At 43.1% G+C, this 15357-nt stretch overlaps 1 protein-coding gene across 3 annotated transcripts in view; it reads left to right on the forward strand.

Moving 5' to 3' along the window:
* The window catches only part of GRIA1 (glutamate ionotropic receptor AMPA type subunit 1), a 321128-nt gene that overhangs the window by 212102 nt on the left and 93669 nt on the right, over nucleotides 1-15357 (forward strand). For all 3 annotated transcript variants that reach the window (XM_054488755.2, XM_054488754.2, XM_063665293.1), the window contains exons 10-11: nucleotides 593-799; nucleotides 7417-7787. In XM_054488755.2, the coding sequence (XP_054344730.1) occupies nucleotides 593-799; nucleotides 7417-7787 (578 nt within the window). The remainder of the gene's footprint in view (nucleotides 1-592; nucleotides 800-7416; nucleotides 7788-15357) is intronic.

Consider the following 15357-nt stretch of genomic DNA (forward strand, 5'->3'; position numbering starts at 1 on the left):
AGCAAGTCGAAAAGGGAATGCCCTGAAAATGAGAGGCTCTGAGTTTTCATTCTGTAACTCTTAGTTTCACTGTCTCATCCTTTGTACGCTTGGGTAAGTTACTTACTTTCTCTTGAGCCAGCTTTCCCATATTTAAAACATGAGAGTGACACTAAATTGTGCTGGTTTTCATCCATCCTCCCTCAGTAGAAGCTATTTTCAAAGAAAGTCCAATACATAAAGTAGCTGTAAGTGAAGATGCTGTAATTTTCAGTGACTGATCATGAGAAACCTGGAGCCTGTTTAGGGTCTATTTCTCCTTCAAGATGACCCCAGAGGTATTTCCAAAAAAATACAAAATATCCTGGAACATAATTTGAAAAGCTGTATGCCATATCTCAGTGATGAAACATTCTTATTTTAACAAAGTTTGCTTCCTTAACCCAAGAAGCTTGTAATGGGGTAGGGAGTGAAGACATTTAGGAAGTGGATTGAGGGGCTACAGAGCCTTCCCCAGTGTTAACCAAATGTGATATTATGCTATGCCAAAGTCCTCCCTACCCATGGGTGAACCCATAAGCCACATTCTCCTATCTCCTCATTTCTTTTCCAGGAAGATCCTTATGTGATGCTCAAGAAGAACGCCAATCAGTTTGAGGGCAATGACCGTTACGAGGGCTACTGTGTAGAGCTGGCGGCAGAGATTGCCAAGCACGTGGGCTACTCCTACCGTCTGGAGATTGTCAGTGATGGAAAATACGGAGCCCGAGACCCTGACACAAAGGCCTGGAATGGCATGGTGGGAGAGCTGGTCTATGGAGTAAGTTCACTGCAGGGTGGGAAATTAGAGGGCGGAGGCAGAGGGTTTGACAGGAAATCATTTGGTGGTTGGGTGGCCCTGCCCACAGATGTCTATGAAACCCTGTAATTGAGTATTGTTGCTGCTGAACAGATGAGTCATCCAAAATCCAATTTCTTAAGACACTCTTTGTTCAGGTTACTGGTCCCAGCTCCCTCAATCCCACTCAAAGTCTTGTGACGTCAGTTGATTGTTGTCCAACACAGGTGACAGCATAGCTCCAAGATCAATTTTCTTGAGGCAGACTGATGAGTTGTCTACAAAAAGTCACTTGTGGCTCTCTTAGTATCAGTTTCTTCTCTGTTATTAAATGCATCTGGAGCCAACCTAACTTTCTAGTCACTTGCCTCTCTAGTTTCATGCTCTCTCATGAAATTTCCAATTCAGTCAAACGCCCCTCAATTACTCTATTCCCTAGAGTGCTCCCTTCCATTCTCCACCCCTAAGATCCTACTCCTTCAAAACCTGTATCAAATAATACTTTTTTCAGGGTGTATTTCTTTCTTCTCATAATAGGTATGAATGTGCCTTTTAATTGTTCTCACCTTCCCCTATAGAATTTAGTTGCTGGGTTTTTTTAATGGCTTACCTTACCTTATATAATGGTTACCTGTGTAACAGAGGTAGGTCTATTCTATCTTTATAATGCTCACCACACTTGAAATAACTCCATGCACAATTGCTATAAAATCTTCAATAAATTACAGCAGTTTTGAAAAGCTGCTGAATGCCCCACATTGTTTTAAGCATTTAGGGAATTATTGAGAAGCAAAAGATTGATCTTTTGCTTAATACTTTATGAGGTAGAAAAGACCCAATCTTTTAACATTTTATGGGGTAGAAAAGACAATGTGAGAAAATAGTAAAAGGTAGTATAGAATAAGGAGTCTATATTGTATGGCTCAGCTAAGGGCTAACTACAGTTTGTCTAGCCTTCAGTGGGGATGTGAAACTTGAAAAATGACCATATTTAAACAGACAGAGAGGCCGGGCATGGTGGCTCATGCCTATAATCCCAGCACTTTGGGAGGCCAAGGCAGGCGGATCACCTGAGGTCAGGAATTTGAGACTAGCCTGGCCAACATGGTAAAACCCCATCTCTACCAAAAATACAAAAATTAGCTGTGCATGGTGGCAGGCACCTGTAATCTCAGCTACTTGGCAGACGGAGGTAGGAGAGTCACTTGAACCCAGGAGACAGAGGTTGCAGTGAGCCAAGACCATGCCATTGCACTCCAGCCTGGAAGACAAGAGCGAAACTGTGTCTCAAAAATAATAATAAAAAACATACAGAGAGAAAAGCAGCCCAGGAATTTTTAAAGTATAAACAGTAGGATGGTGGTGGAAATAAGTAAGGTGTGAGAGAAGAATGAGAAAACGCATGGTTTTTGTTGAGGACTTGGGTTGAAGAGTAGTCAGGGATACATATGAGTAAAAAATAACAAGAGGAAGAGTGTGGATGATTCAGTGGGCATTGGGAGATCACAAAGGTATTTGAGTAGAGAGACAACAAAAGGCAATGGAAGAAGCCTCCAGCTGCCTTGTGTAGGGAAGTGACCACCATGGCTTCACTCACAGAAACTAAAACACATGCCAAGCCCCAGGTCAATGTTAAGTGCTCATAAGGACAAGCAGCCACTGAGGAAGATAATAAATCTTCCTGTTTCATATCAGGGCAAGAGGAGCCATGATGGCCCTGAGAGACATACAAAGGGAATTCAAAGAAGAAAAAGATGGAATAAAGGAAATCTTCCTCAGGGAGGTGGCTTTTGAGATGACATGTGAAGGTGGTTATTGAGTTGGGGAATGGGATGTGCTTCTCCCCTTTCTTATTCCCTTTACCACCTCTCACTTTGGGAAGCTCCATGGACAAAAGGTAGAGACCTGGATGGTACATGCCGCATCTGGAGGCTGGTTTCCATGGGAACTCCCATCAAGCTCTTAAGGTCATCCCCATGGCAACTTCTGTGCACTTTTCACCTTCTCTAGCATTTATCTTCACCTTCACCTCATGTAATGTGGTTTGCTTGGTTAAAAGTCTGCAGTGTGGGCAGAACAATGCCAGGATCACCCCCAGTAGCCAACACAGCTGGTGGTGAGTCACTGGCACAGCAGGGCTCAGGCCAGCTGGAGTTACCTATGGGTGCCTCAGCAGCCAGCCTTGCCTCAGTAGCCTCCTCCTTATCAGGCCTCTTCCTCTGCCCAGTAAAAACTGTTCTGACCAGGTGTGGTGGCTCATGCCTGTAATCCCAGCACTTTGGGAGGCTGAGGCGGGTGGATCACGAGGTCAGGAGATGGAGACCATCCTGGCTAACACAGTGAAACCCCATCTCTACTAAGAATACAAAAAATTAGCCAGGCGTGGTAGTGGGCGCCTGTAGTCCTAGCTACTCGGGAGCTGAGTAGCTGAGGCCGGAGAATGGCGTGAACCTGGGAGGCAGAGCTTGCAATGAACCGAGATAGCGCCGCTGTACTCCAGCCTGGGTGACAAAGCGAGACTCCGTCTCAAAAATAAAAAACAAAAAACAAACAAACAAAAAAGACTGTGTTCTGAAGACTCTGTGACGGCCCCAGTCAGATGCTCAGCCTTTCTTTTTAGTTTGGCTTTCCTTTTCTGTTCCCTTGGGGAAGAACCAAGTGATTTGGAGAAGCATCTCTCAACCACCAACCACCAGAGATCAAGAAAAATTCATTTGGAGGCTTCCAAATTTATTCTTTCTGTGGCTTTCTAAATAACTAAGTCAATCAGGGTCTCTCTTGTCTTCCTTTTGCTCCCTCTTTTTCCATCAACAATGATAGTAGTCACATTTCATCGTGTAACGTGTGCCAGGTGCTATGTTGAATACTTTACTCACATTCTTTCATTTACTCTGCATATTGACTCCATGAGGTGGGTAAGATTACTGTTTACATTTTATAGATGAGGACACTGAGGCCCTCTAGGTTAGATAATTTGGCAAAGGAAACACAGCTAGTGAAAGCAGAGTCAGAACATGCAGCTCTGGCTTTTGTACTCCACACTGGGACATACTGCCTCTGTAGAAATCCCACCATCCAAATGCTAAGCGGTAAAACGAATATTAACTGAGAGAACAGCAAATGCCTGCATTTGCAGATGCCATATGCTGCAAATGAATTTTCTGCTCCTCACGTGGTATATCTTGGTGCCTCCTTCACAGCTGTCTTTCCTGTCTGTCCTTTGTCTTGGTGAAGCAGAAAGAGAGTGAGCTTTGCAGACAGACACCTGGATGTGAGTTCCAACTCTGCCAACTTGCTGGCCACGTGACTTCTCCAGGGCCACCCCTGTGAAACAAGGAACGTGAATTCTTTACCACAGGCTGTGATGCGGAATATTCATCTATGCAGGGCCTGGCTCAGAGCAGATCTCCATTTCTGATAGTTTTATTCACTTTATGCTTTTTTCTACCACATGAAAACTATATGCTGTTTTCCCAGGATAGTTTCTAGACATCACATATTTTGTTTTGGGATCTGCTAGGTCAGTGATTCTAGAGGTGTGGTCTCTGGACCAATAGCATTAGCACCACCTGGGAACCTATTAGAAATGGAGATCCTCACATCTCCCCCCAGGCCCACTGAATCTAGAAACTCTGGCATGTGTGTCTTTAAAAGCCCTCGTGATGATTCTGCTGCACACTCAAGTTTGAGAGCCATTGTCCTAAGATGTCAGTTTAAGAAAATAATTTTCAGTGCTCACACTTCACAGTACTCTCATGTATTTTGAATTATTTTGACCCTCACAAAACAAGCCTGTGAAACTGGTGAAACAAGAATTATTATGCCTGTTTTTAAAATGAGGAAATTGACATCCAAAAAGACAACTGGTTCATTTGAGGTTACACAATCAGCCAGTTGCAGAGAAGAGCAGCCTGGTCTGAGATCCGCTGTGCCCTCCACTACCCAGTGAAGCTCCAGTGAGAACCTCAGTTATTGGTGGTGGAAATCAACTTCTGAGCCTCTCAGTAGGTATTAACCAAGCTAAAACACTACTGCTTTTCACAAACCACCTTCCCTCTCTAGATATGAGTTCTTATCTGTAAAATGAAGTAGTTGAACTTAGCATCTCCCAGTATGTGTGTATCTTACATACAAGGGTACCTCTTGATGCTTAGGAAGATGAATGACCCATGGCCAAATAGTTTTGGAAATGCCACATTCTACTTACTCCTCTTGGAAATTCTCATGCATTGTGGTCATCTAAAGGTTCTGGGAAGTTCTGCCCCAAATATGTTTATTTTTATGTTATTTTCATGTTATTAACCATCCTTCCAGAAATAATGTTCTATTGAACAAATTTTTGAACAACAAAATGAACTAAGCTTTAGGACAATATGGAACAGGCCGGGTACAGCGGCTCACACCTGTAATCCCAGCACTTTGGGAGGCTAAGGCAGGCAGATCTCTTGAGGCCAGGAGTCTGAGACCAGCTTGGCCAACATGGCGAAACCTCTGCTAAAAATACAAAAATTAGCTGGGCATTGTGGCACATCCCTCTAATCCCAGCTACTCAGGAGGCTGAGGCATGAGCATTGCTTGAACCCAGGAGACAGAGGTTGCAGAGCCAAGATCACACCACTGCACTCCAGCCTGGGCAATGGGGCAAGACCCTGTCTCAAAAAAAAAGGCAATATGGATCAATGATTTCCAGTCTATGATCTCTTATTAAATCACATTAGGAAGCATCCAACAAATCCATGCAATATCATTTACCCCTTTCAGAGCTGGTCTTCATCCACCTCCCTTCTGGATAACTTGTGGTCAATCCCTCCAAGTCATTTCCATTACTTTTCTCCCCCATTCTTTTTCTGTTGGTTTACAAACAAAAAAGTAAATACCTTCTCCCCTGTACTGTCTTGTATTTGTAAAAATTACCAAGATTTATGCAGTGGGTATTAGGGGAAAAAACAGAATTACTATGAAATTTACACCTGACTTCACATTGATTAATGGAAAGTTTCTTTCTACAAGTGAGAACTTAATTCATCATGAAGCCAGGCTTTCTATTCCACTTAAAGCACCTTCTCAATAATCCCATACAATGAAAGTAACCAGAGGAAATCTCTAAGCAACAGCCAGCTGGTGGGTGGGCAGCACCCTGACCTGCACAGCATCTGTCACCAGCTTCACATCTGGGCTTTTGTACAGCATAAGAGAAAGCCATTTGCCTTGAACAGACCTGCATAGGCATGTCTCTCATCTCAGAAATGAATGCTATGGCATCTGTCCATGGAAATCCTCTTAGGTTTCCAGGATCTCTTGATCTCAGGCCAATAGGAGCAGTGAATTTCTGTTGAGTAGATGCCAGTGCTTCTGCCACTGGAGAGAAGTAGGAAAGACAGGAGAGCAAGGCATGGTTGGTGATTCCATGCGCTGGGTGCCTAAGGATGAATATTTCTTGCAACCTTTTTATGTTTATCTGCATGCTGGATTTGAAATTTAAAAACTGTATTATACATGTATTTCTTAGACTTCTTCCTGAAGAAGAAAATGACTGCAATACTACTTTACCTTTTCATCACAGGCTATTATTCCCATGGTTCCCTCCTCCTGGAATGCTGTTGCATGCCAGAGCAACCTGTCAAAATCCTATCCCTCTTTCAGTGCCAACTTTATATGCCACCTCTTTCAAGATGCAGTCCCTTATCTCCGCAGCCAGAATGAATCCCTCCCTGGTCTCTGGCAGTACTCTGTGTATCTTGGATAACACATACCCCTTCCACTTTGTAGATTGGAAAATTGTTTATGTGTTTCAATGTCTCCTACTAATTTGTAATTTCCTGAGGGTGGGGACCATAGTCTACCTACAACTTTCAGCCTGCAGATTGCACATAGTAAGTGTTCAATAAATATCTATTGAGTTAAATTGGCCTTTACTCAGGACTATCTTGGTTGCAGGAAAAAGAAACCCAATTCAAACTGACTTAGGCAAACTGACGCATTGGCTCATGTTCTTGGATTCCTCTGTGTCAATACAGAGGGATGTATTCAGACAGATTCCAAGGGAATCCAGGGTAAGCCCCGAATTTACAGTTGCCTGAATTATGACATAAGGGGTCATCCTCTGCATCTCTCAGGACTAATTCTCACTAAACCCATTTGAGTCCTATGTCATCCCTGAATGGATGATTCTGGCCAGGGTAGTGGGGTACATGGATTGACCGGGACATGGGTCACCTGCTTCCCCATGTAGCCAGAGTGATCAGACCCATTCCAACCTGCAGGACTGAGACTGGGGCAAGAATTGTTCTCCTGCCAGAGGAAGGGAGTGGGGCTGCTGAGCAGGCAAAAACAACAGATACCACAACAGCTTCCTTCTTGTAGTATGAGGAAGATGCCTCTAACATTTAGAACAGTCAAATAACTAGAAAATCTCTTGTAATATATTGAGCTGACCATTCATTCATCAAAAATATTTTATAAAGTAGGAGGGGTTGGACTTCAAAGGTTCTTTCCCACTCTCATATCCTTTAAGACACAAAAGAATAGTCACAAGGAGAAGACAAACAAGAGAATGAAAAGGGCTGCTGAGCTCACTTGCATTTTTTTTTTTTTTTCAGAGAGCAGATGTGGCTGTGGCTCCCTTAACTATCACTTTGGTCCGAGAAGAAGTTATAGATTTCTCCAAACCATTTATGAGTTTGGGGATCTCCATCATGATTAAAAAACCACAGAAATCCAAGCCGGGTGTCTTCTCCTTCCTTGATCCTTTGGCTTATGAGATTTGGATGTGCATTGTTTTCGCCTACATTGGAGTGAGTGTTGTCCTCTTCCTGGTCAGCCGCTTCAGTCCCTATGAATGGCACAGTGAAGAGTTTGAGGAAGGACGGGACCAGACAACAAGTGACCAGTCCAATGAGTTTGGGATATTCAACAGTTTGTGGTTCTCCCTGGGAGCCTTCATGCAGCAAGGATGTGACATTTCTCCCAGGTCAGTCAGCTCTTTTCAATCCCTTTGCCTAATGCTATGGTTTTGTTTTTGTTTGTTTGTTTGTTTTTTAAATACTGGAAAGTAAAGAGATGAATTATTTCAGACTCCACTGTATTCAGTTTTTCAACTATTCTTTACAATCAACTGTCCATTGCACGCTGTGGATTATCTGGATCATCCTGTAGCTGGGCCATCTCTGTCTGCTGTCTGGTTGATGTGCTCTGTCAAGGTTAATAGGCATAATTATGACTGATGCGTTGTAGCTGAAAGGTACAGAGGAAAGAAGGGAGCATTGTGTGGTACAACTAGCACCTATGGAGCACCTACCAAATGCCAAGCAAGGTTCTGAGTCCTGTACATGCCTTATTTCATTGAGTCCTTACAGGAACATAAGGTGGTACGCCCATCATGTCTCTTTTTACAAATGAGGAACCACAGAAATGTTGAATATCTTGCCAATGTTACACAGCTAGTAGGCAAGTGAGTTGAGATTCAGAATGTTGTCTTTCCTTCTTCTGCATGGTGGGAAGAGCACTGGATTATGAGTAAGTTCTAGCACTGGTTCTAGCACATGGGCCCTTTATGCGGCCCTCGGAAAGTCACCTCACCCTAGTAGATGTTGGCGTTTTCATCTTAAAGGAAAAAAGTTCTCCTTTTCTTTGGTTCTGAGAAAGACTCTGGAAATAATCTAGTTCCAGTGATGATGTAAATTTGTTTCTTGTGATTAAAAAGTGGAATTTCAGGCCGGGCGTGGTGGCTCACACCTGTAATCCCTGCACTTTGGGAGGCCAAAGCAGGTGGATTACTTGAGATCAGGAGTTCGAGACCAGCCTGGCCAACATAATGAAACCCTGTCTCTACTAAAAATAAAACATAATAAAATAATAATAATAATAAATTATCCGGGTGTGGTGGCAGGTGCCTGTAATCCCAGCTACTTCAGGAGGTTGAGGTGGGAGGGTCACTTGAACCTGGGAGGCAGAGGTTGCAGTGAGGCAAGATTGTGCCACTGCACTCCAGCCTGGGTGACAGAGCAAGACTCTGTCTTAAAAAAAAAAAAAGAAAAAAAAATGGAATTTCTCGGAGGTGCCTCAGATATCACATTGAAAGCACTCGGGTAACCAAATCAGTGGGATTTTAGCCCCCTACATGGAATCAGAATGGCTCCATTTTCGTCTGTTTTATATATTGGACTTGTGAACACAATTTATTTTAGAAAAAAGTGACTGAAGCTAAGAAAAGAGAAAGGGTGGACAGGAGAGGGGGGTGAGGAAGGTAGGAAAGCTGCCAGTCTAGACCAAGTCCCACATTTACTGACCTCCTGTTCTTCTGACTACATTCTGGATGTGCATGCCACAATTCCCCACCAATTTGCCTGATAAATAAGCACTGACTCTACTTCCTTTTACAGTTGCTTAATGTCTATGAACTCTTTTTCCAGTAGGCACTCTCTTAGATTACCAAATTTCAAAAGCCTACAGGGAGTCACGGCTCAGAATTTGGCCTCCATGGATAGATCTGGGGGCATAAGTGCATAATATCAAGGTCTCATAGACATGTGCTGGAGGCATCTTTACCACTCATCTACGTTTTGCATTTCAGTGTCAAGGAGGACCAATATTCTTAAGCGGCAATGGAGTAAATTCTTTCTAACAAGCTTCCCTCAGGACTTATTTGGCCTGCTGTATAACTTAGAAAGTCTCATCGTTCATTATAATCTTGTTTTTCTTTAAATAAGAAGACAGTGGGGGGTGGGGGGTGTGTGGGAGAGGAGGTGTGAGACTGGCTGCTTGGCCAATACTGGCAAACACATGGTGAAGAGTAGAGAGAACCAAGCAGGGGAAGGGCTTGCTTAAAAATATATCAGGCCCGTGGATAAACAGTGGGAAGAAACAATTCCTAACTAGTCAGTATAATGTAGGGCCATCACAACATACAGGTGTCAGAGAAGACCCATGAACTTGTTTTTTCTCCTTTATTTCCTTCATCAGTGAGCATCTCATCTTTTCACAGTACCTTCATGCTGTGATCTCAGGGTGTGTTTTCTTTCTCCCCACTATTCCTCCAGGGGTTTCAGTCTTGTGGTCCATAAACTGAATCTTCTGTCAGACATGTTTTTGTTTAATCTGTACAGAATTTGGCAATGGTTGTCCAAAACTGAGTGGTAGCTGCCCTCTTGAACAGGTCCGCGCATTCACGGTTCACCCCAGCCCCAACCTGATCTTCTTTTTTCCTGTGTTACTCAGCTGGCCCCAGAGGGTGTTTGAGTTTGTGACCTCTGGCTGCAAGAGGATTTTCAAACTATGCTTTCTGGACTTCTGAGGGTTCCACTAGGGTATCATAGGAGTTGACATTGAGGTGAAGAGGAGACTGAACAACATATCTAGCCTCCCTCCTCCCTGATTTTCATAAAACAACTCTACTCTATGCCTCTTTTTCATTAATAAAATGGAAATAACAGTTCCTACCTCAAATCTTGTTGGAAAGTTTAAAAGTATATATAGATCCTATAACACAGTACCCAGCCTTCACACAGGAAGTGCTATAACTGGATGCTTTTTTTATTATGTTAATTGATTTTTTAAATTGGATTTTGTCTAAACTTCACTGGAAGAAATGATGCCACTGCTCACACTGATTTGAAAGCCTAATACCTGCTTCTCGAGAAGTTCATTAACAAAGCAGAAATAGCCCGTGGTTTACGCCAGAGACCAGCAATATCTGGATTCCTAAGGCTCCTCCTCATAGGAACTGGGAGGAAGGGTTGGTGACTTTGGATGAAAGGTCTGACAGACACAAGAGTGAACTGCCAAAGGAAGTTAGAACTTCGATCCACTTGAGATGGACTTTTTTTTATCAAGCCTACTTTGGTTAATCCCAAAGTTTAGGAGCCTGTAAAATCTCCCTTGAAAGTAAGAATGTATCAAAATGTTTCTTGGAAATATATGTAGAAGAGAAGAGACATATACTTCATCTTACCTTGAACCAGACAAAAAGACAAGGATGCTAAGACAATGATCAAAGTTAGAGACTAAGAAGACAATGAAAAACATCAGTAGAAACTTTTGTTGTCATTGTTGTTTATATATTTCCTGATGAAGTCAGTAAGTTTCATGACCTTCTGATATGCACAGTACTATGTTAGACACTCTGGGTGCTACAGTAGAAGGGGCTTTTAAAGCTGACATTCATCAAACATCCTTCCAAATGAGCTTCAATTAACTGATGTTGCTGCTTATTTGAATAAAATGTCATAAACCCTTACTAATTTAATATTTGGGGAAATCAATTTCATCTGAATTGCATATATCTGCACTTATCCACAAGTAGCTTTAACTCTTTCTAATCTCTTCAAAGTTGATGTTAATGTCTAGTAACCAAAACCAATAAAATGTGGCTAAGTGTAATTGTCTGCAAATAACATCAAAACCTGACCATAGTAATATGGTAAAGATAAAGATAACCCAGTAAAGAGGGTTATCTTTCTCACATATAAGAAAAGTGGTAGCAGGTAGTGGTTTGTGGTGAAATCCAGATTGGCTGTTCTGTAATTATCTTGGCCTTTTCTTCTTGTTCATAAGATGGCGGTTCCCAAATATTGTGTCCATGTTCAAACAGCATGAAGGAAAAAAAGTGTTGCCTTCTATTTCTGTCTTTTTGGATCAGAAGAACAAAAGCTTAACAAAATACTCTCCACCCCACACAGATGTCTGCTTCTTTCTCATTGGTCAGGACAGTGGCCATGATTATTTCTAGTGGCAAGAAAGGCTGAGAAGGCAAGAATTTAGGTTTTCCAACCTTTAGAGTAGGCAGGGTAGGAATTGATATTGGGGGAATCAACTAGCAGTATTGGCCACTGTGCCTAAAATCAGTGTTTTCTGCGCTGGCACCGTGAATAGATAAAAATAATCCAGAATTAGCACAGTCAATGGTGTATGCCAGCAAATGCTACTGAAATGCTTTAAAGACTCCTCCACCCACCCTTTGAAATGTATATTCAATAAATTGGTTTTGTATAACCCATTTTAACAGTGAAAGTTAAAAATCACTTCAGCTATGATCACAGATTACAATTTTTTTTTAATTAGGTTGATGGTGAGATTAAAAAGGGACCCATGAATTTACTTTTAAGCCTGCTTCTTGTTCCAAAAAAAAAAAAGCCGTTTTTTTTAACTCAGTCATCCCAGCTAGAGTGTAGTGGTGCAATCTCAGCTCACTGCAGCCTTGACCTTCTGGGCTCAAGCCATCCTCCCACCTCAGCCTCCTGAGTAGCTGGGACTACAGGCACAAACCTCCACGCCCAGCTAATTTTTGTATTTTTTCTATAGTTGAGGTTTCCCTATGCTGCCCAGGCTGGTCTTGAACTCCTGAACCCAAGTGATCTGCCTACCTCGGCCTCCGGAAGTGCTGGGATTATAGACATGAGCCACTGTGCCCAGCCCAAAGACCTATTTTTAATAGATATTTTAGATTTTGAGGAGTATGTTAAAGAAGGAATAAAAATCATCACAGACAAAATTTATCTTTAGTTCCTTCAACTTTCATTTCCGGTCCATTTCCCCATATGTGTGGTCAAGATCATTCATTTATTCAACAGATATTGCTAACTGCCTACTACATGCAGGGCATGGTTCTAGGTGCTGAGGATATGAAGATATATTGGTGATGGAGTGTGGAGGGCAGGAGCCTTTGCTTCAAGGACCTGGCAGTATAGTGATATGAGAGACATTAAACAAACTATCGTGAATGTGTAAGTTGGGATGTGCTATGAATAAAATGAACCTGCTGTTGCAATAGATAATACAAGAAGTGGAATTAAACAAGCCTTACTTAGTGTGTTCTGAGAAGGTTTCTCTGAGGAGCTGATGGGTAAGAATGAACTAGACTTGTATAAAGCTAAGAGACATAAATACCCATATGCAAAGGTTCTCAGGTGAAAAAGAGTTTAGTGCTCTCAAGTACTGGAGGAGTGACAAGCGTGTCTGGCTTACAGTGAATCAAGAGAACAGGGGTTTGAGATAATATTGGAGGAAGATGCAGAGGCCTGTGAAGGGCCCTGTGGTCACATTTTAAATTTGATGTTTTATTTTAAATGCAACGGAAGACCATTGGAGGGTTTTAAGCAAGGGAAGGATTGATTTGCATGCTAAAATACCACTCTGGGGAGCTATGAGGAAAATGAATTGGGGCAGAGAAAAGTCCAGAGTGGAAGCAGAGGGACCAAACAAGAGTCTCTCACAGCCATCCTGAGGAAATTACAGTGATGGAAATTATAGTGATGGTCATCGACATGGATTTATGGTTCACTCTGAGACTAGAATTGACAGGACTTGCTGGTGGATGGGATCTATGAGGATGAGGAGGGGGAGGAATCAAGGGTGAGTCCAAGAGAGAAGAAGCATTTGGAAAACAGGGAACCACAGTTCCAGGGACTATTAGCTCTGGACAGGATCAATAGGATGCTCTAGTTTACCCACCCCATGTTACACTGAGGAAACTGAGGCCAGAGAGGAGAGGAAAGGCATTTTCTCTAAGATCACCCAGGCGATACCTATGGCTGATTGATGCCCAATCCAATGCTACCCTACTGTGCAGTCTCAGCCCGAGGCTCCATTGCCTTCAAATGAACTGAGAGTGAGCTTCTTCAGCTTATTACACCCATGGCCCCACTTTCCCAATGGCTTCTCCATGGCATCAATATTTTCCTGGGTTCAGGTGACCTTAGTAAGAGAATGAGAAGAGGTTAGAGGGTGCTAGGAGAATAGAGGAAAATGGGAAATTATGACTTTAGCTTTCAGAATTCTGTCTTTTATTCTTGATCATAGACTGAATTGGAATGTATAATAATTGTCTCCACCTGGTGGAGATAATTACTCTCAGGTGACGAAGTCTAAGGACGGGGGGAGTGATGGTGCTTTGGAGATCTCCTGGAGCCTGATATCATAACCTCATCCCTCCACTAATTTATTTATTTATTTATTTATTTTTTCCAAGACCGAGTCTTGCTCTGTTGCCCAGAGCTGGAGTGCAATGATCTCAGTTCACTGCAACCTCCGCCTCCCGGGTTCAAGCAATTCTCATGCCTCAGTCTCCCCAATAGCTGGCATTACAGGCGTGTGCCAACATGCCCAGCTAATTTTTGTATTTTTAGTAGAGATGGGGTTTCACCATGTTGGCCAGGCTGGTCTTGAACTCCTGACCTTGTGATCTGCCCACCTTGGCCTCCCAAAGTGCTGATTACAGGTGTGAGCCACCGTGCCCAGCCTTGTTGAAGGCCTTTTAACTGACTCATGGTAGGAAGATGGTGGCCAATGAGGACAGCCCAAGCCAATAACCAATGATAGCCTGACCTTTGCATTCACACACAAGTTTCACAGTAACCAGTATGCCTCTGGCACTGAGAGTCTATGAGAAACCTTTCTCTTTCCCCTCTTTCCACCTCCTGCTCTCTGTCCTCCCATCCCAGCAAGAGCTGTGCAAACCCATTTCTCTTGCTCTTCTTGAAGTCACTGGAGTATTGTGGGGAAGAGAAAGAGCCTGAGAGTAAATATTGACGCAAGTTGATGAAGGCAGCTTGAAACTGTGAAACATTTCTCATTTTGAAAATGCAAACCTCATTTAGGCCACAGGTTCATTTCTACAAGGAACAGTATCACAAGGATGTGTCAAAAATGATGAGCAGGAAATGTGCGATAGCTAATCTGGGTCTTGGGACTAGGCGTGGGGGTTTCTGCTGGGACCCTCTGTGTCAGAATTACCTGGGATGTTTGTCCAAATGCAGGTTCTCAGACTTCATTTCAGCTCTCTAGAATTTGAAACTCTGCAGTTGGAGAGAAAGTTCTACATGTTTCACCAGCCTCCCCACCCACTTCTGCCCCAGGGCTGCTGGGATTAAAGTTTGGAAGTCATTGAACTAGGGTGCTGCCCAGAGAAGTCAGCTTAAAAGTACGGAAAGCATGGCCCATATGGCAGCTAGAAATGATGCTGAGTCAAAAGCATTGAGTTTGATATTGAGCCAAAAGCCATAAACATGGAGCCCAGGGTCTGCTGGCTCACTACCCTATAGTATGTTACTTGCTGGGTGAGCGAGGCCCTTGGCACAGGGGTGTTGACAGTGGCCTTCAAAGCAGGGGCCTGGCTGTCCTGATGACCCCGCCTTCTGCAGGCCAAGCCAGCAAGAGGAACTTACCAAGGGTTTCACCGGCATATTTCCCCTTGACAGTTTTTTCCTCTCCATTAGCAAGCAACACCAACACAAAGGGACTGGCCCAGGTGAGGTGATTCTGCAGTCATGGCAGGTGTGAAGTGTGCATGGACTGTGTGGGGGTGGCCCCCATCATGGGAGATAGGGTGTGGAACTCCAGATCAATGACTCCTACTTTTTCCATTTTAATCTTCTGCTACCTGATGGTGAGACCCAGAACCAGGTTCTGCTACTGAGCAGTTTTACAGACCTTTGAGAAGAAGAGTAGAAGTTTCACAAGCTCCAAAGGCAGCATGGAAATGTTAAAATGAGTGCAGTGACAGGAGAATAAAAGCCTTCACTGGATATGCAAATGAAACCATCATT

This window comes from Pongo pygmaeus, chromosome 4, assembly GCF_028885625.2.
Source record: "Pongo pygmaeus isolate AG05252 chromosome 4, NHGRI_mPonPyg2-v2.0_pri, whole genome shotgun sequence".
Taxonomy (NCBI): domain Eukaryota; kingdom Metazoa; phylum Chordata; class Mammalia; order Primates; family Hominidae; genus Pongo; species Pongo pygmaeus.